The 23,204-nt window shown below is 40.8% G+C and overlaps 2 protein-coding genes and 1 pseudogene across 5 annotated transcripts in view; all 3 read left to right on the forward strand.

Moving 5' to 3' along the window:
- The window catches only part of LOC111146899 (mitochondrial translation release factor 1), an 85,394-nt gene extending 65,374 nt beyond the window's left edge, over positions 1-20,020 (forward strand). For 2 of the 4 annotated variants that reach the window (XM_022502633.1, XM_022502636.1), the window contains 2 exons: positions 3,051-3,149; positions 8,588-9,573. In XM_022502633.1, the coding sequence (XP_022358341.1) occupies positions 3,051-3,149; positions 8,588-8,701 (213 nt within the window). In that variant the 3' untranslated portion in view covers positions 8,702-9,573. Of the gene's footprint in view, positions 1-3,050; positions 3,150-8,587; positions 9,574-14,347; positions 15,120-19,920 lie in introns of those variants that run through there. The other 2 variants (XM_022502634.1, XM_022502635.1) reach the window with 2 other exon arrangements.
- On the forward strand, positions 14,925-15,806 carry LOC111146900 (annotated as a pseudogene).
- A 233-nt stretch (positions 20,021-20,253) lies between the features above and the next one.
- On the forward strand, positions 20,254-22,875 carry LOC111146898 (kelch repeat and BTB domain containing 7). The gene has a single exon (XM_022502632.1). It carries the CDS (start codon positions 20,497-20,499, stop codon positions 22,534-22,536), a length of 2,040 nt encoding a protein of 679 aa, XP_022358340.1. The 5' UTR covers positions 20,254-20,496; the 3' UTR covers positions 22,537-22,875.
- Positions 22,876-23,204: the final 329 nt, after the last annotated feature.

A 23,204-nucleotide genomic window follows, 5' to 3' on the forward strand; every position in this document is an offset into this window, starting at 1 on the left:
TAATTTCATGCATGTAGACTGGTTATAGCTAAATTTGGACGTGCCAGTTTGCAAATGAATCAATGAGATATGCATAAACTCGGGATCATCTCCCAGTTTTTCCCTCCAATGTTTGTGTCATGCCTGCTTTGAGAGGAGATTAGGTTAAAAGATAAAATAATTCCCTGGAAATTAAGGGACTTTGAGATTTTTTTATTTAAAAACCTATACTCTTTTACTAAAACCCTATGGGATCAAAAGTAAATGGCACTGTAAAAAACTGGTAATGATGATTGTTACTGATGGGATGTGGGGACAGGAGTAGAAGAGAGATTTATGTCCACTATATACTTTTATACTTCCTGAATTTTGTACTTCATAAATGTGTAGTATTATTTATTCAAATATGTAGGTACATGCTAAGCAAAATGAATAAATGTCACTGTTTTAAGTAAACAGATTATAGGATTTTAAATCCTAAAAAATGTAAAGTTGGTCTTTGAGAAAGGTTGTAAGAGAAGGTGGAATAACTGTGTGTTTGTGTTGTTTGCTGGTGGGTATGCTACACAAAATTTGGAAGACTTTGTGGCCTTTCAGGACAATGAATTATATAAACTTAATCATTAATTATTCTTTTAGGCAAGATGTCCTGCTCTTACACTTTGCCCTTCAGGCTCTCCTTACCCACATTCTAACTTCCAAGTAGCAAAAGTGATGGGATTAATGGAATATTAATCCTCTGATAATCCTAGATTGTTGTCCTGCATCAGTATATACATTTGCAGATAGGAATGCCCATTAACAAACCCTTGCTTCTTAGCACATAAGTGGTAACATAAACACTAAGAATTCCCCATGAGTGACATTTGAATTAATAAAAGACATTGGGATTCACTTGCTATTTGGCATTTTAGTACCAGATGTTTCACACAGTAATTTTAAAAATAAGTAATTCAAGATTGGCCTGGTGTAAGTTGTGTGTGTGTGTGTGTCCTCTTCAGAAATTTCTGGTTTCAAGCACCAGAAAAGACCTCCATGCCTCCCAATTAACTTATCCATCTGTGTGAAACTTTTTAGTAGGTATTTCTAATGCTTAGAGAAGTTTTTGCTTCAACTAATGTATATAGTAGCTTTTATAAGGAAGGCATTACGTCAGGTTCTCAACCCTGGTTCCGTTTATCCCCTGAAGAGCTTTGTATATCCCTCAGGCCCCAGCCCCCAAGAGTCTGACATAATTGATTTGGGTGGGAGCCTGGGCATTAATATGGTACTTTGGGATAGTAGTTTCTATACCTGGCTGGTTGCAGAATGGATGGCCTGAAGAATGTTCTAAAAATCCATAATCCCTGCTTTGTTATATCTGAGATTAGACTTTAAAGTCTTTAATTTTAAAAAATTCTCCTGATGGTCAGCCATATTTAATTTAGTGTCATATCATTTGCCTGAGGAGCAAAGAAAGTAAGTTACCGAAATATCTTTTTTTTTTTTTTTAATTTATTTATTTGACAGACAGAGATCACAAGTAGGCAGAGAGGCAGGCAGAGAGAGAGGAGGAAGCAGGCTCCCCGCCGAGCAGAGAGCCCCATGTGGGGCTCGATCCCAGGACCTGGGATCATGACCCGAGCTGAAGGCAGAGGCCTTAACCCACAGAGCCACCCAGGCGCCCCCGAAATATCTTTTTTTAGTCTTAAGAAGTGAAAGTGAGGGACGCCTCAGTGGGTCTGTTGGTTAAGCGTCTGCCTTTGGCTCAGGTCAGGATCCTAGGGTACCGGGATAGAGTCCCACATCAGGATCCTTGCTCAGCAGGGAGCCTGCTTTTCTCCCTCTCCTGCTCCCCCTGCTTGTGTGCATGCTCCCTCTCTCTGACAAATAAATAAATAAATCTTTTTTCTTTTTTTTTTTTAATGTGAAAGTGAGTGAGAGAAGGTGTGCTGGAGAGGTAGTAGAGATGAGGAGATTGGAATACAAATAACCATAGCATAAGGCAAACTGTAGTGTGCTCTGAAGAAGATTCCAAGTGTAAGGGGTTTCAAAGGAGCACATTAATCTATCTCAGGTGTTGCTAGCTGGAAAGGGGGATGATAGAGTGTGTGGGAAGGGCATCGCTTGAGATGATATTTTAGCTGAGTAAATAGGCATGCCCATAATTTTGATATGATATAGTAAGTGGCATGATAGTGGTTCACATAATTTTCAGAAATAATGTTGGGAAAGTTGGCTACATTGTGAAGTGCCTTGAATGCTGAGTTGAATTGTCTCTGCTTAGTAGACAGGAAGAAATCAAAGAAGAAAACTTATCAGAAAGCTGTTTTAGGCAGACTAAGCAGGGCAATACTTGTAAGCAGAGACTTGGAAGATTCATCAGGTGATTTTTACAGGAAGGAAGGTGAAAAATCACGAGCCCTTGAATGATAGAAATGAAAAGGGCAGATTATAACAGGAGACCCTTAAAATCAGCGGGAATGGGCAGGTAGAGAATATGATGAATTGAAAATGGTTTCTCCCCCAACGTCTGTGTCAAAGCTTGGCATGTAGTAAGTGCCTGTGAAATGTTACGTAAGTTGCGGGATGTCAGAGTTTCCCACTGGGAACCAAGGACATGTGGTGGTGCCATTTATAGAAGCCAGGGGGAAGAACTGATTGGGGTGCAAAGATAATTTCGTTTTAAATATTTGGAGTTTAAAGTACCGAAGAAATACTCACTCTTTTTCCTTATCTTTACAAAGCTATAGTCTTTAAGTTCTACCCATTCTTGTTCCTTGTCACTTTGTATATATGACCTAAAAAAACAAACTGGGTGGCTCAGTCAGTTAAGAATCTGCCTTCGACTCAAGTCATGATCCCTGGGTCCTGGGATCGAGCCCCGCATCGCCTCCCTGCTTAGCAAGATGTCTGTTTCTCCTTCTGTCTCTCTTCCTACCCAGGGCACTCTCGCTGTCTCTAATAAGAAATAAAATCTTTTAAAAAAACTGAAACTGTTATACTAGAAAAGGCATTTATAAGTATGTTTCCCATTGTAATAAAGGCAATTATAAAGTTAAAATATGAATTACTTTTTTGTTGTGGCACAGGTGGGAACAAGAGCCCAGTCAGAGAGAATTCGGACATATAATTTCACCCAGGATAGAGTAACTGACCACAGAATAGCATACGAAGTTCGTGATATTAAGGTAATATAACTTAATATGTTTTATGTACCTTTGCTTTTCAAAGAATGTGTACTCATATTCTAGAGAGTTCTATCTAAAATATTATCAAGTAACTTAAAATCATGAAGCCAGTTTAAGGTTATATCCCCAAATAGGCAAACATCCATATTAGTTTGTTGGTCAGAAATGGGGTCTTAGTGTCAGTTTGAAACAAGTCTCTTTGAACTCCAAATTCTTTGCTGTGCAATCACAGTGTATTAAGGTATATTCAGTATACATATATACACTGTATCAGATTCCTATTGCTGTGTTACAAATTACCACAAACTTTTTGGCTTAAAGTAATATTTCTTATCTTATGGTTAGCAGGCAGAGCAGAGTTCTCTGCCCTTGGGCCCTAAAGATCACTAGCAGGTTGCTTGCTAAGTGGCCCCTCCGTACGCTTTCTCTCACTTTGAACCTCTTGCAGGAATGGCTCAAACCTTTTTAAGGGCTCACCTGTTTAGGTCAGGCCCACCCTGGTAATAATGTTGAATGACTCAACATCAACTGATTAATATCACTAGAGTGATATTCTATCATATTCACAGCTTCTGCCTCCATGTAAGGGAGGGAATTCTGCAAGGTGTGTACACCAGGGGGCATCTTAGAGTTCTGCCTAGCACGATGAATTGTTCATGAGTTTCAGGAGTTATAATTATGCTGTTGGGAAAAGACCCTGTTAACATGGTTTGAACATTAACCTAACTAAATCCCATTTAGCCAGACCATTGGCATTAATACATTAATGATGAAGTACAGGAAAATTCCCCTTTTGTTTCCCCTGAAGGGGAAAATAAACTGGTTCTCATAAAGGACTATGTACAAAAGGCATGAGGTAGAAGGTTCTGATTTTTTTTTTCCTTGATGTCATGTGATACCTAGGGCTTCTTTCAGTTGATTCTGTCCCATTCTGTACTTAAAAGTAAAGTCCTAATTTTATAAGGGCAATGTCTGTGTTTTCAAAATGTTTAGAAATTTCTGTGTATTCTTAGCAGATTAAGACTGTCCCTGTCTTCTTAGCAATTTAAGACTGTCTCAAATAGGAAAATAATAGCCTTGTCAAAGAGGAGAAAATATTTGTTAACTTCCCTTTCCTCAGGAAACACACAGTAATAACCAAACATGTTTGGCCATATTGTTCAGATTACACCATATTCTTTCAGTTGTTTTTCTGGTAGTGGTGATGGTTTTCCCTGAGACGACTGCATTCTTATGACCAGTAATATTTTTTAGACTAGCCCTTAGGTCCTGAGTTAATATTCAGTCTTGAAACAGTGGCAGGTTAGGTGGCTTTTATAGTTATAAAATAGCTGACTTTGGCCTGCATGCTAACATATTATTACTAACTAAACTAACATGCCAGATTTAGAAATAATTAGGGAAATTATATTTGTGTGTTCTCATAATGACTAAGCAGCCCATTGGAAGGGGAAAAAAAATCTCATATTAGTGAAATGGAAAAGTTTGGTAATGTCATAAAAAAAAAAAGTAGTAAAACATTAAAATCTGTATGAAGGACAATAAAGAGACTTGTTGGAGTGAATAACTTTGGAACAGAATAGTTATAGATGAGGCAGGAAAAGGGATAAGGGCCTTAACCCCAGAGGCAACAGCCACAGGTCAGAGTGGAAGGAGTGGTGAGGGAAGAAAGTGGATGTCTGTGGGACTCCGCTCAGCTCAGCTGAGGTCTTAGAGCCTGAGGTCTCCCTACTCCATTTACATAGTTCGTGGTGAAGCTGCTCTGCTCTTACAGGATCATGATCCTGACTCAAGACAATAATTGGTTTGTTTGGGGAGGAAATCTGAAAGAGCCCCCACCAATGACTTAGTTCCTTCCAAGCATTTTTAAACTGGAGACAAAGAGGGCCATTCTCGGCTGAAACTGAAATATGTAAAATGGATAAGAGGTTAGAAGCCACATTTCCAAGCCGTGAGGAGAAGGCAGTATTCAGTAAGAGATGAAGCTGATATTGAAAGGATCAAAAATAGAACTGGATGGAAAGAATCTTGTTGATAACAGCCCTCACATTCATTTATTCCTGTGGCCAGCTTCATTCCCAGGGCGGTGGCAGTAGTCTTCCCATTTCTATCCTTGGGTTCTATTAGATCACCTCATATTCTTAGTGTGGGTTCTCGTATAGGTAATTTTATTTTTATTTTTACCCTGTAATCTATTGTTTTATGTTTCTATTCTGTTTCTTAAAGTCCTTGTGCAGATTCCATAGCATCAGCCTATCTCCTGCCCTGTATCCCTCCCTGAACTGAAAATCTCCCCTTGCCCTTTATGCTTGCACATTGTCTCTGTGCCTCACTTCATCCTCATTCTTTTGACTGAAACGCTCTGCTTGTCTCTATTTGGAGAGAAAAAAAAAACTATTCCATTTTTAAGATCTAATGCAAACTTGTTCTTCCTTCCTAAACTCTTCCCTGATGCTACCTTCTTAAAATTAACCTTACAGCCCTCACTTGCTTTTTTTTTTTTTTTTTAAGATTTTGTAATTTATTTGACAGAGAGAGAGATCACAAGTAGGCAGAGAGGCAGGCAGAGAGAGGGGGGGGAAGCAGGCTCCCCGCTGAGCAGAGAGCCCCATGTGGGGCTCCATCCCAGGACCCTGAGATCATGACCCGAGCTGAAGGCAGAGGCTTAACCCACTGAGCCACCCAGGCTTCCACTTGCTTCTTTTTTAATTTCTTGTGCTGGTTGTGGTGCCTAGCTCTGTCACTAGATTATGAGCTTCCCCAAGTCCTTCATCTTTGGTCTTTGTATCTCTGGCACTCTGATTATTCCAATCAAACTCTAAATGTGGTTTGATTGTCAGTTAAGAGTGATAATCCTTTTAACATAATTTCCAAATGATGAAATCACCTTGGCAACACCATGATAATTTGAGCTCTGGGCATGCTGATTTTATAAGCAATTCCCCATATTATGCTCAAAATGGTATAAATTTTAATTTTAAAACTTCATCATAGGGCTTTTTCTTTACTTTTAAAGTTTAGTTGAGGTTTTAATGTATGCTGGTGTTTCGTAGGATACAAAGATAGTAAGGCATCTTTTCCCCTACAGTTGAACTTGAAAGATGAATGTAACGTAAAATTCAACTGTAAGGGGGCACCTCAGTGGCTTAGCCCGTTAAGTGTCTACCTTCTGCTCAGGTCATGATCCCAGGGTTTTGGGATTGAGCCCCGAGTCGGGCTTCTTGCTCAGTGGGGAGTGTGCTTCGCCCTCTCCCTCTGCTGCTCCCCCTGCTTCTGTGCTCTCTCTTGCTCTCTCTCTGGCAAATGAATAAATAAAATCTTTTAAAAAATAGAATAAAATTCAAGCTTAAGACCGTTCAAAGAAAGACCAAATATATGTTTAGTTCACACGAGGGCGCCTGGGTGTCGCAGTCGGTTGTGCTCCTGGCTCTTGGTTTTGGTTTGGATCAGGATCCTAGGGTCCTGGGATGGAGCCTTGCATCAGGCTCCACACTGAGCACAGAGTCTGCTCAAGACTCTTTCTCCCTCTCACTCTGCCCCTCCTCCTTGCTTTCTCTCTAAAATAAATAAAATCTTTTTTTTTTTTTTTTTTAAGATTTTATTTATTTGGGCGCCTGGGTGGCTCAGTTGGTTAGGCGACTGCCTTCAGCTCAGGTCATGATCCTGGGGTCCCGGGATCGAGTCCCGTATCAGGCTCCCAGCTCCACGGGGAGTCTGCTTCTCCCTCTGACCTTCTCCTCGCTCATGCTCTCTCTCACTGTCTCTCTCTCTCTCAAATAAATAAATAAAATATTTAAAAAGATTTTATTTATTTATTTGACAGAGATCACAAGTAGGCAGAGAGGCAGAGAGAGAGAGAGAGAGGGAAGCAGGCTCCCAGCTGAGCAGAGAGCCCGATGCGGGGCTCAATCCCAGGACCCTGGAATCATGACCTGAGCTGAAGGCAGAGGCTTAACCCACTGAGCCATCCAGGTGCCCCAGTAAATAAAATCTTAAAAAAAAAAAAAAAAAAAAAAAGGTTCATGCCTACATCAAAATTTTAAATGTTCTGTGTTCCAGATGCTGACATGGAAATATTTCCATTAAGTCAATGTCTAGATTTTGAACATTTCTAAAATATGAGACTATGCTAATTCACTGTTCCCAACAACTGTTACTCAGAACTTCTGTGACACAGGAAAGGTACTCAAAGTTATTTTAGTGACTTGTAGAGATGAACTGTAGGGAAGACTACAGGGAAGTCTAACAACACTTTTCACCCAGTGGGCTTATTTGGGGTAAACATAAGAGCATTTATTTTTCTGAACTTTCTATTCAGAAAATTTCAAGTATATATGTTTAAAGACTGGTTCAGTATACACCCTACACGTAGATGCAGCCGTTGTTAACATTTGCCTTCTCTTCCTCTTCCATCTCCTGTGCTGTTGGTGAACCATTTGGGAGCAAGGTACACACTCAAAATGCTTGTCCCCTAAATATTTTGGCATATATCTTTTTTTGGTCACACAGGGCTTCTAGATTTTAAAACTGCCATATTTCCAATTTAAGAAGAAACACAACTAGTATAACCCACTTAGAGATTAAATAAAATCTAAATTTGAAGGTTGGGATGAGAAATGTAAACAGGAATGGTCCCAGGAATGGCGAGCAGAGATTAGCAGGGCTCAGGTGTGCGGGTTCAAGTGGCAGCAAGGTACCTGGGGCTTTGAGTGAGGCATTTCAGGTTTTTTTGCCCTTGGGAAATAATGTTTGAATGACAAGGGTGGAATTTTCAGGACAAGAGTGAAAAAGCCTTATCTTTTCTAGGGAACAAAAGGAGAAGGGATTCAGCAAACATATCATCCCAAAGATGGTTTGAGATCCTAGAACCCTGTTGTCAGGAACATCAAGCAAAGGAATTTTAAAGAGAGATTCAGATCTCCTTTGTTTTGTTGTCTCCAGAGTTGTTGAAAAAATCCAACTCCCAGAAGATTGATTTTTAAACAAAATGATAATGTAAACAAAGAAAGAGTAGAATTCTATTTACTCTTTTGGATTCACTTTTTATGAGAAGCCAGTATCACTGGGTATCCTCCCAAGTTAGCAAAGTTGCCCATTATGTCACAGAGCCATTTTAGTGATCTGTTGTTGCTATTAAATAGTGACTGTGGGGCACCGGGGTGGCTCAGGGGGTTAAGCCTCTGCCTTCGGCTCAGGTCATGATCTCAGGGTCCTGGGATCGAGCCCCACATCGGGGTCTCTGTTCGGCGGGGAGCCTGCTTCTCCCTTTCTCTCCCTGCCTGCCTCTGCCTACTTGTGATCTCTCTGTCAGATAAATAAATAAAATCCTAAAAAAAAAAAGTGACTGCAAAGAAACAAAGTAAATACACATTTAATTCTTTGTTTTGTTTCTCCTTTATTTTCTAGTAATCAGGTTTTTATAATAACTCTTTTACCAGGAATTTTTATGTGGGGAGAAGTGTCTGGATCAGCTAATTCAGAGACTCCTTCATTCAGCAGATGAAGAAGCCATTATTGAATTTTTGGACAAAAACCTTAAATCAGCAAAATAAGTGCAGATTTATTATTTTTTATTATATAAAGGAAATGGACCTATATCAAGAAGCAGCTGTTTATAAAGTACAGCTAAAATTACACAGGACATACAAATATATTTTTTAATGAATAAGTCACATTTCCTGACTGAAGAGCTTATAAAGTACAGTCCAACTCTTCAAGCAGAAAATAAGGATGCACTGTTGAAAAGAGAAATGAAATTTTGAAAATTATGTGATACAGGCTTATAAACTTTATAAACCCATATTTCAAGAAAAGTATTGTAAATCCATATTAAAATTAGGCTTTTAACTACTACTTTTAAACAAACAAACAAATACAAAAATTGTGAAGAATGGGAGTCACTAACAGCATCTCCAGGATATAGATTGTAGAGCTCTTGGAGAGTGGAACTAATTCTGTACTGTATAAACTACAAGCCAATATTTAAAGTGAACTCTCTGCTTGGCTTTTCTTTCTTGTTTTTCTTTGGCTTAACTTCGGAGCATCTACAGATGGAGTATAACGTGAGTAATTCCCTATGCCTGGTTCTGTGCGGTGATGTCCATAGAGCCCAGTCCTGACCTCACAGAGCTTTCAGTTGAGTGACAGAGCCAAAATAGAAGCCACCAACTCTAATACCAAGTGATGTGACGTATTTAGTACTTGTTCTCTGGAAGTTTCTTGAGTCAAAAAGAAAGGGGTTATTATTTTGGACGTTCTTCAGAAGAAAATTATGTGCCCAGGAAAGATTAGCTAAAATGGAATTCTAAGGCCAGTGGAATTAGGAGGTAAACACTGAAGTCATAGTTTTTTACCCCAATTCTTACTTTGAGAGCACCGGGAAGAAGTTTTTAAAATAATTTTTAAGAAACAGTGCAGGGACACCTGGGTGGCTCAGTTGGTTGGGCATTTGCCTTCGGCTCGGGTCATGATCCCAGCGTCCTGGGATCGAGTCCCACATCGGGCTCCTTGCTTGGCGGGGAGCCTGCTTCTCCCTCTGCCTCTGCCTGCCATTCTGTCTGTCTGTGCTCCCTCTCTCTCTGACAAATAAATAAAATCTTTAAAAAAAACAAAAAACAAAAAAAAAAACAGTGTAATGAACTGCTGGGTATTTACCCAGAGGATACAAAAATACAGATTCAAAAGGGTACATGCCCTCCAATGTTTATAGTAACATTATCAACAATAGCCAAACTATGGAAAGAGTTCAAAGAATTGATAAAGAAGATGTGGTAATAACTAGGATGGAATATCACTCATCCATCAGAAAGGATGAAATCCTGCCATTAGCAAGGACGTAGATGGAGCTAGAGTGTGTTATGCTAAGCGAAGTAAATCAGAGAAAGATAAATACCATGTGATCTCACTCACATGTGGAATTTAAGAAACAAAACAGATGAACATATGGGAGCAGGGGATAAGGAGTGGGAAGAGAGAGGGAAAAAAACCATAAGAGTCTCTTAACAAAAGAGAACATTCTGAGGGTTCATGGAGGGAGGTGGGTGAGGGATGCACATTAAGGAGGGCACTTCCTGATGAGCACTGGGTGCTGAATGTAAGTGATGAATCACTGAATTCTTCTCCCGAAACCACTATCACATGGTGTGTTAACTAGATTTAAATAAAAATTTGAAAAAGCAAAAGCAAAAAAAAGGAAATAGAGCCAAAAAAAAAACCCAAAAGAAGGAAGGAAATTGTTCAATGAACAGTATACACTCTAGAGTTCTACTATTACCATTTTGCTATAGTTGTATTTTTTTGCTCTCTGTGTATACACACACATACCTGTGGTGGTTATTGGACCATGTAAAAGTTAGTTGCAGACCTTGTAACACCACACCAAAATATTTCAGCATATCCTAAGAAAAAGGACATTCTCCTACAAAATCATAACTCTCATTATTATACTTAATTGTATAATAATACTAATTATATAATATGATCTATCACATATTAAAATTTCTTCAGTTATCCCCAAAATGTCTTTTTAGCGTTTTTGCTTGTTAGTTTTGTACAATCCAGGATCCAGTCAAGATTCACAGATTGTATCTGGTTGTATGTCTTTAGTGTTTGGATTAATCCCTCCACCTTTTTTCCACATGATGTTGACATTTTGAAGAGTCCAACAAAGTTGTTTTATAGAATGACCTACATTCACATTTGTCTAACTGCTTCCTCAAGGTATTGGTAACTTTTATTCATCCATTCAATGTACTGTAAAGTAATATTAAATATTTGGCAAGACTCCTTCCTGGGTAATGTGAAACACATAGTGTATCGTATCAGGAAGTTCCACTATTAGTAATGCTGAGTTTGGAAACTGTCAAATCACTCCATTAAAATGGTACATGTTCTTTATAATAATTAGTAGGTAATCTGTGGGGTAATACTTTGGCATTATATCAACATTTGATTCCTCATAGTGCTAGGCAGCTTCTCAGATGACCCCAGTGATCTCATTCTTGGCATTCATGCACCTGTGTAATCTGCTCCCCTTGAACAGGAGCTGGACTAGCTGACTATCTTCTAATACAATGTGATAGAAGGAGTAGGACTCTCACTTCGATTTTAGGTTATAAAAAGACTTGCCTCTGGCTCTGCCTCTCTTTCTGGCCACTCACACCATTGCTGGGTGGACTGGGGAGACCCCCAGGCCCTGAGACATCCATCCAACCTGTCTCTGAGTTGTCAGAGGAGGCTCTTGGTCTCATCACAAGAGCGAATTCAAGGACAGACCAGACACAACAGTTGAGCAGTGCAGCAAGTAAGAAAGTTTATTAAAATGAGTACACTCTCAAGATGCGAGAGCAGGTGAGCTCAGAGGAAGCTGGTGGAATATTTATTACTTGGGGAGGGGATTTGGGTGGTGGTGGGGCAGGTTTTCATGCCTTTCTCCCTTACTTGGTCAGGGTTTCTGGCCTTTGTCTTGGGCCTATCTGGTTTGATCCAGCTTCTTGTGGCTTTGTTTTGGAAAGCTACCAGGTTTCTAATTTCCCCCCCGCCCCCGCATCCCCTTCACCCCCACCAAGGCTAGCCTTGCCTCCCACTTTGCTGGCCTGCAGGCATCTTGTTAAAACTTAACTTCCTACTCTTAACAACACTGGTGGAAGCTAGATGATGTGAGCAGCTCTGTGGAACAGCCCACATTGTGTGACTGAACTGGAACCCTTGTTCTGACAGTTCTCCAGGAACTAAGATCAGTCAACTAGCACAGGTGTGAGCTTGCAAGCAGATCATTCAACCCTAGTGGTGGCTTGACACGATGGCGGTTCTGGTCAACAGCTTAACTGTAATTGCACAAGAGAGCCCTTGAGCCAGAGGCGCATCACTAGCCGCTCTGGATACCTGACTCTAAGAAATTGAGTAAATTAATTATTTTTGCTGCAAATTTGAGGGTAATTTGTTACACCAAATTGTATGTAATGAATGTACCCAGTGCCCTTTCATCTTATTGATTTAACATCAATTAATGACTCTTGCTTTGCCCAAATCAGCTTGAGTTTAAAAAATGGTGATGTTCTTGTTCTTTCTATGTTAATAGGTGACATTATTTAAAGAAAGCTTTCCTTTGTTTTCCCTCTCACTTTCTCTAAGTGGAGAGATAATTTAATCCTGTTTGGATCAATATCATTATTATTTCCCCAGGGGTAAGCATTGCCCTCTAAAGTAATCGATGTCTCTGGAGAATCTGATTTAATTTGAAAGAACATTCAATTAAATAGGGAGTTTTAGGGTAAACATTAGAAACTGATTTTTATTGTCAGGTGGTTTACGTCACAGAAACATCCTGGGGCACCTGGCTGGCTTAGTCAGAAGAACATGAGACTCTTGATCTAGGGGTCATGAGTTTCAGCCTCACATTGGGCATAGAGATGACTTTAAAAAAATTAACTTAAAAAAAATTATAAGAGAAACATTTATCCAAGGAAATATAAATTAAAACATTGCATGAATCAAGGCAAAATGAAGATAGTCTAATTTGCTATATGATGTCAAATGTGAAATCACATGTCATTTTTTAAAATTTTCAGAAAAAAAATCACTACTCTAAGCCTCAAAAAATGTCTGCAAAAAAAAAATTCATTAATTTAAGAAAGTGAAAAGTTGTAAGAGGGAAAGCAAGAGAAAGAGGCGTTAATTCGTTCTGTTCATTCGATAGTATTAATATTCTGCACACGGCAAGGAAGAGCAGACAAAAGGAAAAGCGCTTCCTCAGCCAAAGGGAGGCTATGCCTTTCCGGAAGGAAGTTCAGACCTTCGTATCACCACCAAGGTCTTTGCCCTTCCCTCGTTCTCCAGCTCTGGCTTTTCCTTAAAGCACACACTTTTTTGGAGGAAAAAAAAAAAAATCAAAACAAAAGTTGGAACTTAGAAACCCAGAAAAATCTTGGGTGGTGTTCTTTCTCAAACCTCTGTATATGTACAGGTCACTTGGGGATCTTACCATAATGCAGATTTTAATTCAGAAGATCTGGAACCTGTTGTTCTGTATTTCCACAATTCATTTCATTTCCACAAGCTCCCAGGTGATGGTGGTTACTTCTGACTCACAAATAACACTTGGAGTAGCAAAGATCTAGGATACCTATTATTCAATTGTTACACATATTTTATGTGTACTTTCAATTATTACACATACTATTTTTGTTCAATGAGTTTCAGTTAAACTTGTAATCCTACTTGATTCAGGTAGACCAATTTATCTCCCAAACTAGGAAGATAAAGTTGACATTTTTTAATATTTTTGTAATTTTTTAAAGATTTATTTATTTATTTATTTGACAGTGATCACAAGTAGGCAGAGGGCGAGGGCAGGGGGGCGGGGGAGGGCGGTGCAGAGCAGGCTCCCTGCCAAGCAGAGAGCCAATGCTGGGCTCAATCCCAGGATCCTGGGATCATGACCTGAGCTGAAGGCAGAGGCTTTAACCCACTGAGCCACCCAGGCGTCCCTGAAGTTGACATCTTTTAACTGTTAGTAGAAAAATGTTAGGAATCAACTTATAAGCCAGTGATAAATCAGGGTTCCTGTAAAAAATTTGAAAAGCCAAAGTTCATTGCCTCATGTGCACAGCACCTTTAGAATATCAAAGAATAACAAACTTTATTTAGAAAACAAACTTGGAGATATTTTTAATTAAGTTTTAGTCAAGGGATTAAGATCAACAAACTACTACAGTCAAAAAACTAAAACTATCTTTAAAATCATGTGACTTTTGTGTCAGGGGTCAATAGTGATTAGGAGGCTGTTAAGGGGGCTGCTTCTCAGATTCTGGTAGTGTCTTATTTCTTAACCCGAGTGGTGTTACACAGGTGTATTCATTTTGTGATCATTCATTACATTTATGGGGTGCCTGGGCAACTCAGTCAGCTGGGTGTCTGCTTTCAGCTCATGTTTTGATCCGGGGGTCCTGGGATCAAGCCCCATATCGGGCTCCCTGCTCAGCTCAAATAAGTAAATCTTTTTAAAAAGATTCATTGCATTTACAATTTTTATTTGTTCCCCTTTTCTGTATGTGTGCTGTACTTCAAATTTTTAAATAATAAATTTAAAATTGTTTCAGTTTAAAACAGATATGAAACAAGTTGTTTGCTACTAAATAATGTGGAACACAAGTCATGTCCGAGGCTGCTCACTCACTAAGCCCTCTCTAATTGAACAGGAGTGGACCCATCAAAAGCTCTTCCAGGAGCCAATGACTAATGGCAGTGCAAGTTATTTTGGATATAGAAATAAAAGAGTGAACAGTTTGTAGACTCTATTTAAAAATGAGAGTGAAAAACAATACAGATGGGGCCCAGGATGACAAACTAGTGACCCCTGAGTGCACACAGGACCTGAATTAGAGGTTGTGGAGAGAAAGGGACCGAACGCTCACGAGGTGGGAGGTGGCACAATGGAGACTTAACTTATAAATAGCACGAAGCCTAAATTCTGGGGAGCTGAGTGAGTGCTGTGCTTGCATGGGCTTCTTTATGAAACCAAGTGAGTAAAAGTTGCCATAAAGAACAAACAAGTGAAATACTATATACATTACAGTGGTTGGGACGAAGGGGTTCCCGAAAGCCGAGTACTCAAGATGCATGGAAACCAGTCTGCAGAAACAGAACTTCAGGAATCAGTAACACACACACACAGACACACACACACACACACACACACACAGGTCAATCAGGAGCGACATTCAGAGGGGAAGATTAGAGGGGTTGCCCCAGGAAGGAGGATGTCTGATCTGTAAGAATGTTGAAGTCACCCCGAAATGGAATTGATGGCAGTACCAGTGAGATGCCTCAGCCTCCTCAGAAGAAAAGGGCCAGAGTAGATCCTGCTGTTGGAAACACTGATGAACAGAGTTGAAGTTAAAAGATTTCTGAAGAACTAAAACCATGGATTGTTGGGACACCTGGGTGGCACTGTAAGTTAAACATCTGCCGCCTGCTCAAGTCATGATCTCTGGGTCCTGGGATCAAGCCCTGCATCGGGCTCAATGCTCAACAGCAAGTCTGTTTCTCCCTCTCCTCCTCTGATCTCTCTTGCTCTCACTCTCTCAAATAAATAAATAAAAATCTTAAAAATAAAAAAAATTTAATTAAAAAAATTAAATCCATGGATTGTTAATGACTGAGGCATAATTACCAGGCAAAAACAGTTCTGTCTTCCTGTGAAGAATATGGATTCCATTGTAAAGGATTATGCAAATTCTAAGAAATCTTGAGGAAACACAGAAAATAAGGATTATGCTGTTAATGAAGTTGTGGCAGGAATTTTAAAAACTGGAATATAATGTTGGGGGCTCAGCTACTCTACAAATTTGAAAGACCCCAGTATGTCAGTTCCTCAAAGATTGCCCTGAGTCACCTCACCTTTATCCCACGTACATGGAGTGCCACATCAACTGAACTGGAGCAGTGTTGACTTATTCGCCTCAAGATAAAAAGATTCTTACTTAATGACGGAATGATCTTCACAATTTCCTGACAAAGAATTCTGCAACTTTATTTAGTGCCACCAATTATGAAGTGGCTTCTCCTCAGAGAGGGTATAATTTATAGTAAATTAAATGCAACTCCATACACCATGTAACCACCAGCCCAAGCAAAAAGAGGACATTTGCATCACCCCTGAAATTTCCCTTGTGTTCCTTTCCAGTTGACCCAGCAATTTGCCAAAATCCCTTCCTCCAACAGTGGCAGCCTCTAATAAGATTTTTTTCTTCTGACATGATTTATATTCACCATAACTTATTTTCACTATTTTGGAACTTCACATACACTGTGTACTCCTGTATATCTGGCTTCTTTAGATCAATATAAAAGTTTTGAAACCTCACATTATGGCATATATCAAAGGTGGTATCTTTTTACTTCCAAGTAGTATTACACTGTATGAATATACCACAATTTTTTTCATTCTCCTTTTGATGCCCATGGGGATTATTTCTAGTTTTTGGCTGTTACAGATAAAGGTACTATGAACATTCTTGCATAAGTCTTTTGTAGACATATGTTTTAATTTCCCTTGGGCAGGGGTGCCTGGGTGGCTCAGTCATTAAGCATCTGCCTTCAGCTCAGGTCATGATCCCGGGGGTCCTGGGCTCAAGCCCTGCACGGGCTCCCTGCTCTGCGGGAAGCCTGCTTCTCCCTCTCTCACTCCCCATGCTTGTGTTGCCTCTCTCGTTGTCTCTCTCTGTCAAAAAAAATGGATAAAATCTTAAGAAAAAAAAATTTCCCTTGGGCAAATAAATGCTTAGAGAAATTACTGCTTAACATGCAAAGAAACTACTAGTTCTCTAAAATGAGTATACCAAATTATATTCCTATTATTAGTATATGAAGGTTCCAAAGGCTACCTATCATCACCAACATTTAGCACTTTTGACGTTTTTAAATTTAGCCATTCTCGTGGGTATGCAGGGTTTTCTCATGAATTTAATTTGCATTCATTTGAGGATGAATGACATAGAGCAGCTTCCTCATGTTTTTATTGACTATTGGGTTTATGTATCACAAACTTTTTAAAGTCTTATTTAAGTAATCTCCACACCTACTGTGACACTTGAACTCACAACTCCCAAGATTAAGAGTCACATGCCCTTCTGACTGAGCCAGCAAGGCGCCCTTACAAATAAAAATTATATATATATGTATATGTGTGTGTGTGTGTGTGTGTGTGTGTGTGTGTATGTGTGTGTGTGTATCAGACTATGGCTTTTTAATTTTTTCACTGCCTTCTGATAGACAAAAGCTTGTAATTTTGTTGAAGTTCATTTTATCATTTTTTTTATGATTAGTGTTTTTGTGTATGTGTCCTAAAATGTCTGCCTACTTCGGAATCAGAGACAGCCTTCTATATTTTCTTTTAGAGGTGTCAGAGTTTTCATGTCTCTGTTTAATATTAAGATCCATTTAAAATTTTATGTGTGTGGTATGAGCTAAGGGCCAAAGTTCTTTTTTTTTTTTTTTTTTTTTTAACATTGTGAACTGATTGTTCAACATTATTTGTTGAACAGACACTCTTCTTCCCATTGAATTGCAGTGATACCAATGCTGGGTTTCTAAAATGTTAAATTCCTCAGTTGCACTAGCCACATCTGAAGTACTCAAAAGCTGCTTGTGGCTTCCAGCTACCTTATCAGTCAGTCAAGGTATTCAACGTTTGCAGTGTCACAAAGTTCGGTGGAAGCACTCCTTCAGACCTTAGGGCACTGTGCCTGCTAAATACTTCGGTTTTTCTTTTTTCTTTTTTTTTAAGATTTTATTTATTTATTTGACAGAGAGAGATCACCAGTAGGCAGAGAGGCAGGCAGAGAGAGAGAGGAGGAAGCAGACTCCCCGCTGAGCAGAGAGCCCAATGCGGAGCTCAATCCCAGGACCCCGGGATCATGACCTGAGCTGAAGGCAGAGGCTTTATCCCACTGAGCCACCCAGGAGCCCCTAATTTTTAATTTTTTAAATTTCTTTTCAGTGTACCAAAATTCATTGTTTTGCACCACACCCATTGCTCCATGCAATACGTGCCCTCCATACTCAGCCAACCTCCCACCCCCCACCCCTCCAAAACCTTCAGATTGTTTTTCAGAGTCCATAGTCTCTCATGGTTCATCTCCCCCTCCAATTTCCCCCAACTCCCTTCTCCTCTCTCTCTCCCCATGTCCTCTGTGTTATTTCTTATGCTCCACAAATAAGTGAAACCACATGATAATTGACTCTGCTTGACTTATTTCACTCAGCATAATCTCTTCCAGTCCTGTCCATGTTGCTACAAAAGTTGGGTATTCATCCCTTCTGATGGAGGCATAATACTCCATAGTGTATATGGACCACATCTTCCTTATCCATTTGGCCGTTGAAGGACATCTTGGTTCTTTCAACAGTTTGGCGACCGTGGCCATTGCTGCTATGAGCATTGGGGTACAGATGGCCCTTCTTTTCATTACATCTGTATCTTTGGGGTAAATACCCAGTAGTGCAATTGCAGGGTCATAGGGAAGCTCTATTTTTAATTTCTTAAGGAATCTCTGCACTGTTTTCCAAAGTGGCTGCACCAACTTGCATCCCCACCGTGTAAGAGGGTTCCACTTTCTCCACATCCTCTCCAACACACGTTGTTTACTGTCCTGCTAAATACTTTGGATTGTGTAAAAAGATAATCTAAACGAACTAACTAAGGGCAGATATAAGGAAGTTAAAAATCAGTCGCTGAACTGATATGCAGTACTTAAGGTAATCAAATTCGGAGACAACGTAGAATGGTGATTATTACTAGGAGGCTGGGGGAAGGGGGAAAGGAGAGTTACTGTAAATGGGTACAAAGCTTCAGTTCTGCAAGATGAAAAGAGCTCTGGAGATGGGTGGTGGTGATGTCTGCAAAACAATGTGAATGTAGTTAATGCCAGAGAAATGTACTCTTAAAGAATTAAAATGGTAACTACTGTATATTTTACCAATATGAAAAAATTGTAATTGCTTTTTCCCCAGCTCTTCTAGTGCAGGTGAGAAAGCAATCAATGTTACTAATGACCTAATTCTCTCAAATGTGTCTAAGGGATATACCCAACAACGCTACAGAGGAGGTACTGGAGCCCACTATCCTTATTTCCAGTAGAAGCTCTCCAGCTAATAGGGCAAGAGAGCAAAACAATTTGAGTTATTCTCCTGCCATGTGTTATCCACCTATCAATGTAATACCAAGATTTTGTTAAGTTATGGTAACGAGTGACAAACTAGTAGCAAGAGCAACTGCTTTTTAAAGTAAAAGCTCCCCAGGGTTCCTGGGTGGCTCAGCGGGTTAAGCCTCTGCCTTCAGCTCAAGTCATGATCTCAGGGTCCTCCGATCGAGCCCCACATCCGGCTCTCTGCTCAGCGGGGAGCCTGCTCCCCACCCCCCACCCCACCCCGCCGCCTGCCTCTCTGCCTACTTGTAATCTCTGTCAAATAAATAAATAAAATCTTAAAAAAAAAAAAGTTCCCTTTTAAAAAAAGATGACCCAAAACTCAGTCTCTAAGCACTTGATTTTGACCATTTAACTAAGAATATTGATCAATACATACATAAACACGTTTGTAAAGCACAGATTGAACTATATCAATTCAAAATATTACGGCATGCATGAATATAGAGCTTTCAGGATCTTGTGCTTTTGTACAAGGCCTTGTGTTTAAATATTTTAAAACTCCCGTTTAAACTCTTCGATAAAGACAACTATAATCTTCGACTGATTTGCGGAAAGGAGGTCAAATGAGAAGTATTAGCTCAAAAAACACTAATATTAAGAATTTATGAAAATAATCTTGCTCCCCAGAGGAAGTGTTGATTTGGTGAGATGTTGAGACCCACCTGTTTAATATGCCTTATCTGCTTTTTTGAGGCCACCTATAAATGGTGTTCTCTAGGATCTCATCTTTGTCTAAGACATCCTAATGAACCTACGGATATCGTTTAGTATTGAAAATATTGTAATAACCTTCAGAACCCTTCGAAAGAAGCAACATTATAAACAAAGTTTTCTTGCAGAAAATGCTCATGGTTTCACATGTTCTGGGTATCTCATTTTTTTTTAACAACCCCCCCCCCAAAAAAAAAGCTAACAAAGATCGAATCTTCCTATTCTAGGCATGGTGTAAGCATGTAATTATTCTAATCAACAAGTATTTATTGAAGCGCCCTATGTCCTCTCCAATTCATCTCATTCAACTCTCACACAATCCCATGAAAACTATTATTCCCACTTCACAGAAGGAAAAGTTCTCAGAGGGATGCCACACAATTAACGAATACTAAAACGGAGATTTTACCGTGGAACTTCAAAGCCAATCCTGCAAACCAACAAATCCAGGAGAATTAACGCTTTCAAATTCTGTTAGCCGAGCAGTTCGCCCCAAGAAACCTCGCGATATTACTCAAACTACTACTCCCAAGATGCACAGCGGCTTCTGTCAGTCCGCTTATCCCCTTGAGTCTGGAGGGCCCCGGCATGCCTCGAGGCGCGAAAGGCAGCCTGGGAGCTGTAGTTCTCTTGGAGGCCTACTGGTATTGCCAGCGCGGCAGTGGCGGCTTTCTTGGTTCCGTCCAGCGGGTCCTGTAAACGAACTGAGGCGGAGAAAGGGCGCGGAACTGGAAGAGGGTGAGTCAGGCACTGTCTACGCGATAAAGGGAGGCGGCACCGCGGCTCAGGGCTGAGTTGAGTAAGTGCGGCCCCTGCAGTCTAGTCAGGGACGCCGCGATCTAGCGCCTTCGAAAAGAGGGCGAGGAGGAGCCAGAGCCCGGTCCTTGCACCCATTCTCGCCCTCGTACCCCGCCGCCATCTCCACCATGCAGTCCCGGGAAGAAGCTCCGCGCTCTCGCCGCCTGGCCAGTCCCCGCGGCGGGAGGCGACCCAAGAGAATTTCCAAGCCTTCTGTTTCAGCTTTTTTCACGGGCCCGGAGGAGCTGAAGGACACGGCTCATTCTGCAGCCCTCCTGGCACAGCTGAAGTCCTTCTACGACGCGCGGCTGTTATGTGATGTGACCATCGAGGTGGTGACACCTGGCAGCGGGCCTGGAACCGGCCGCCTTTTTTCCTGCAACCGTAACGTGCTGGCTGCCGCGTGTCCCTACTTCAAGAGCATGTTCACCGGTGGCATGTACGAGAGCCACCAGGCAAACGTGACTATGCATGATGTGGATGCCGAGTCCTTCGAGGTGCTGGTCGACTACTGCTACACGGGTCGCGTGTCGCTGAGTGAGGCCAACGTGCAACGTCTTTACGCGGCCTCTGACATGTTGCAGCTCGAATATGTGCGGGAAGCCTGTGCCTCCTTCCTAGCCCGCCGCCTTGACCTGGCCAACTGCACTGCTATCCTCAAGTTTGCCGACGCCTTCGACCATCACAAGCTGCGATCGCAGGCCCAGTCCTTTATAGCCCACAATTTTAAGCAACTCAGCCGGATGGGTTCAGTAAGGGAGGAGAGTCTGGCAGATCTGAGCTTGGCCCAGCTGCTGGCTGTCCTGCGTCTGGATAGTCTGGACATCGAGAGTGAGCGGACTGTGTGTCATGTGGCCGTGCAGTGGTTGGAGGCGGCTCCCAAGGAGCGGGGCCCCAGCGCTGCGGAGGTCTTCAAGTGTGTCCGCTGGACACACTTCAGAGATGAAGATCGGGATTACTTGGAAGGGCTGCTGACCAAGCCCATAGTGAAGAAGTACTGTCTAGACCTTATTGAAGGGGCCCTGCAGATGCACTATGGTGACAAGTTGTGCAAGTCTCTGGTCCCGAAGCCAGATAGCAGCAACAGCTCTGTTGTACCCACAGCAGAAAATCCCCCCCAGAGACTGGGTATGTGTGCCAAGGAGATGGTGGTCTTCTTTGGACATCCTAGAGATCCCTTTCTCTGCTATGACCCATACTCAGGGGACATTTACACAATGCCATCTCCTTTAACCAGCTTGGCTCACACTAAGACTATCACCTCCTCAGCTGTCTGTGTCTCTCCAGACCATGACATCTACCTGGCCGCTCAGCCCAGGAAGGACCTCTGGGTGTACAAGCCAGCCCAGAATAGCTGGCAGCAGCTTGCCGACCGCCTGCTGTGCCGGGAGGGCATGGATGTGGCCTACCTCAATGGCTACATCTACATCTTGGGTGGGCGAGACCCTATTACTGGAGTCAAACTGAAGGAAGTGGAATGCTACAGTGTCCAGAGAAACCAGTGGGCGCTGGTGGCTCCTGTACCCCATTCCTTCTATTCCTTTGAACTAATAGTGGTTCAGAACTATCTTTATGCTGTGAACAGTAAGCGCATGCTCTACTACGATCCTAGCCACAATACGTGGCTGAACTGTGCTTCTCTTAAACGTAGTGACTTTCAGGAAGCCTGTGTCTTCAATGATGAGATCTACTGCATCTGTGACATCCCAGTCATGAAGGTCTATAACCCAGCCAGGGGAGAATGGAGGCGGATTAGTAATATTCCCTTGGACTCAGAGACCCACAACTATCAGATTGTCAATCATGGCCAAAAGTTGCTTCTCATCACTTCCACCACCCCTCAGTGGAAAAAAAACCGGGTAACTGTTTATGAATATGATACTAGGGAAGACCAGTGGATTAATATAGGTACCATGTTAGGCCTTTTGCAGTTTGACTCTGGCTTTATTTGCCTCTGTGCACGTGTTTATCCTTCCTGCCTCGAACCTGGACAGAGTTTCATCACTGAGGAAGATGATGCTCGAAGTGAGTCTAGCACTGAATGGGACTTAGATGGATTCAGTGAACTGGACTCAGAGTCAGGAAGTTCAAGTTCTTTTTCTGATGATGAAGTCTGGGTGCAGGTAGCACCTCAGCGAAATGCACAGGATCAGCAGGGTTCTTTGTAAATATTTTGAAGCACTAAAATGTTTCTACTACTATGGAATGTATCTTAAAAAGATTTCCTTTTCCTGAAAAGAAAAATGTTGATTAGGACTGCAGATTTGGTTTAGAAAGGGTCATGTTTGAATTACTAATGTAATGTTACAGAATTTAAATAGTCCATGATTATAAATCAACCTATATGATAATTTACTGTGCTAAAAGTTGAGATTAAAACATGCAAATATGAACTATTCTAGTTGATTAGAATGCTTGGTGGTTTTTTTCATTGTTCAAATATTTGTTGCACCAGTGGATTGTTTTGGTTAGTTATGCCCTTTATATTTTGATTTTCTACTTTAGCCTTCTGTTAACTTTTTAATTCTATTTAGTGCCACGAAGAATTTAACTTTTTAATTTTTAAAAAGTAGAACATTGGACTAGAAGTTGTTGGTAGGGCTTTGAAGGTTTATATATTCCTTCAGAATAATGAAAGTAGTAGATTTCCCAAATTTTGAACTAGCCAGTTTTTAGTATTATAAGTTATTATAGTTAAATTTGGTTTGGTTTTCTCCCCTTCTGCAAAGAAAAAAATTTGGATATATGTTATAAAATGGGATTTCATTTTGATAATGTGCAGAATGGTCTCAAGAGCTCACAGAAAGTTAAAAAAAAATCAGGATTCCACTGCTTT

This window comes from Enhydra lutris, unplaced genomic scaffold (assembly GCF_002288905.1).
Source record: "Enhydra lutris kenyoni isolate GAN:26980312 unplaced genomic scaffold, ASM228890v2 scaffoldscaffold15, whole genome shotgun sequence".
Classification (NCBI taxonomy): Eukaryota; Metazoa; Chordata; class Mammalia; order Carnivora; family Mustelidae; genus Enhydra; species Enhydra lutris.